The sequence below is a fragment of the Ylistrum balloti genome, unplaced genomic scaffold (assembly GCF_031769215.1).
Source record: "Ylistrum balloti isolate Yb309-2 unplaced genomic scaffold, AGI_CSIRO_Ybal_v1 Utg370590, whole genome shotgun sequence".
Taxonomy (NCBI): Eukaryota; Metazoa; Mollusca; class Bivalvia; order Pectinida; family Pectinidae; genus Ylistrum; species Ylistrum balloti.
The window spans coordinates 885,920-888,280 of record NW_026782366.1 but is presented as its reverse complement, the minus strand read 5'-3'; the positions used below and the strand labels follow the sequence as shown (position 1 = coordinate 888,280).

The 2,361-nt window shown below is 35.0% G+C and overlaps 1 protein-coding gene across 1 annotated transcript; it reads left to right on the top strand.

The window, feature by feature from the left end:
• Positions 1-239: 239 nt before the first annotated feature.
• Positions 240-1,941, top strand: LOC132556774 (uncharacterized). The gene is made up of 3 exons (XM_060221216.1): positions 240-352; positions 1,054-1,502; positions 1,820-1,941. The coding sequence occupies exons 1-3, from the start codon at positions 240-242 to the stop codon at positions 1,939-1,941; spliced, it is 684 nt and encodes a 227-aa protein (XP_060077199.1).
• Positions 1,942-2,361: the final 420 nt, after the last annotated feature.

The window sequence follows — 2,361 nt, the reverse complement described above, 5'->3', positions numbered from 1 at the left end:
AGCGACAAAATAGTATTCATTTTGTTATTATTGATTACTGTTCACATGCAATTCTTATTATTTTTCAGATATAGTTACCGGCTTGTCCAGACGGAGAAGAGACTGAAAACTAAACACTGTAATTTATTTGTGACGTAATTATACATATATATATATAAAAAAAAAACAGAAATAAATAATCCTAGTACCACGCACATATCACCGTAGCACAATTAGTGGCGTGACCCCTTGAAGGCACAATGGGACTGGCGTTGTGGCAATACATCGTTATCATTATTTCATCAGAGATTGTATTGGTGGCTCTGATCCTCATAGCTGTGTGGCAGTACTGCAAGTGGTCAGTACGAAATGGGTAGGTGTAACAATTTCTCATTTGATCCATAAATACAACAATTTGTCCTGTTTCTTTCTCTTTTCTAACTTTATCCACAAACATAATAATTTATTATATGTCTTTCTCATGTGTTGCTTTATCCACAAATATAATTATTCATTCTGTTTCATACTCATGTGTTGCTTTATCCATAAACATAATGATTTATTGTGTATCCTACTCGGCTTAAACGGCATAGAACTATGAAAATAGTTGTATTGTTAAAGAACATTTTTGCTGTCATACGGTTTTAATACCACAGGCACCAGTTACGTAAAAAAATGCGTAAATACCTAATCTAACCCCCCCCCCCCCTTTTTTTTTAAAACAAATCTACATCTCTAAAATGAACAAAAATGATAGCAAAAATGAAAATAAAACCTCCCAACATTTGTTTAATTATTCAAACACTTTCCTTTACCAATGGTTATTGTTTTACCGAGATTTGGGAACTGATGCCATAATGCTTAAATTGTCATCAAAATGTATGAATATATTCCTTTAAGAAGGTAAATACATTATTAATTTACTTTATTGTCCAGGTATATAACACCATACATTTTCTGTATCTGAATGTTATGTTATTTGCATGAATTGCATTGCGTTTTCTATAGAGTGCTGAAGAATATTAGATCAATAATGAGAAGATGAACTATAAAACATTGTTAATCACGTTTAAGACACAGACAGAAGGCGGATGAGAAACCCCCTTTGGTTCCCATGTCGGACGAAGAAATGCTGGACGATCTCTTCTCAAACAAGGCTGTAGTAGAATATGGTCAGCCACCCTCAAATCCGGGCTCGTTCCGCATCGATGATTTCCCCAGACCTATACGTAAACCATTAATGGTCAAACACCTGCCGGCGGTCAGCGAGAACACTGCCGCTATAGAGATGAATACTCTGCCTCCAGCATACGCCAGTCGAGAAGTGTCCTACGTATCACTTAACTCGAAAGGTCGTACATCATCAACAGAGTCCGTTGCAGGTGAATCGTCTGATTGGCTTGATACACAAATTCCAGTTCGCGTATCAGTGACTCCGGTAGACTCGGATGAAGATAAGACGGTTCCAAATGCACGCCCACAGATGAGAAAGGAATCGCCACTACCAGAAGTGGAATCGACCGGTAATTCAAGGTTTAACAAGCAACTTTTATATATCGATTTATTGATTGTTAAAAGTGCATTAGTTTGCTAGAAAGTAAAATAAACACTTTTATCATAGATACAATCTAAAAATGATTTTCAAAATTGAAATATATGAAAATTGCATTTTGTAATCCATATTTGTTTTTTTACTTTTTAAGTTTTCTAATTTTTGGTTTAATTCTGAGAACGAAACAATCAATGCATAGCATATAGAGTTACATAATAAACAAGCTTAAACATGAGCTATTAAATAAGATCATGATTGTGAGAGGTCTCTTTTTATCGCTCTTTCCAGCAGATACTACTAGCAACCGAACAACGGACAAAGACAACATTGACAAAGTGAGCGGACGTGTAAGGTTTGAGACATTATGGCTGCCAGGCAAAAGCCGAAAGAACAAAGTAGCCGATAACTAGCTGAACCAAACTACAAAAGCGGTCAAGGCCACCTCAGATCAACCTTTATAGTTGAGTTGCATAACTGTGATATGTATGGACAAATTGGGATTGGGAGGTGGGGGTATAGGGAAATATGTTAAGTCTATGTATTATGTAAATATGATGTTCAACACATACTTGATTGTTAGGGCTTATATCATGCCAGATAACCTGCTATTGATACAAACAAAAATGTTTTGTGAGATTCATTTTTTCATTGTATAAAAAATATGCATTAAAATTACTGTATTTGGTAATAAGATGTTAATCAATGGGAACACGTAATCTGACCTTATTTGTTAGAGAGCGAAGAAATCAATGAAAAATATAGCGCATAGACTGGAAACAAAAAATAAACTTCTTCAGCTTTTACAATATCCCCTAGATTAGATTATTAAC

Coding starts and splice junctions, on each gene's coding strand:
- LOC132556774 (XM_060221216.1), top strand. CDS start 240: ATGGGACTGGCGTTGTGGCAATACATCGTTATCATTATTTCATCAGAG. Junction 353..1,053: donor AAGTGGTCAGTACGAAATGG/GTAGGTGTAACA, acceptor ATCACGTTTAAG/ACACAGACAGAAGGCGGATG. Junction 1,503..1,819: donor ACCAGAAGTGGAATCGACCG/GTAATTCAAGGT, acceptor CGCTCTTTCCAG/CAGATACTACTAGCAACCGA.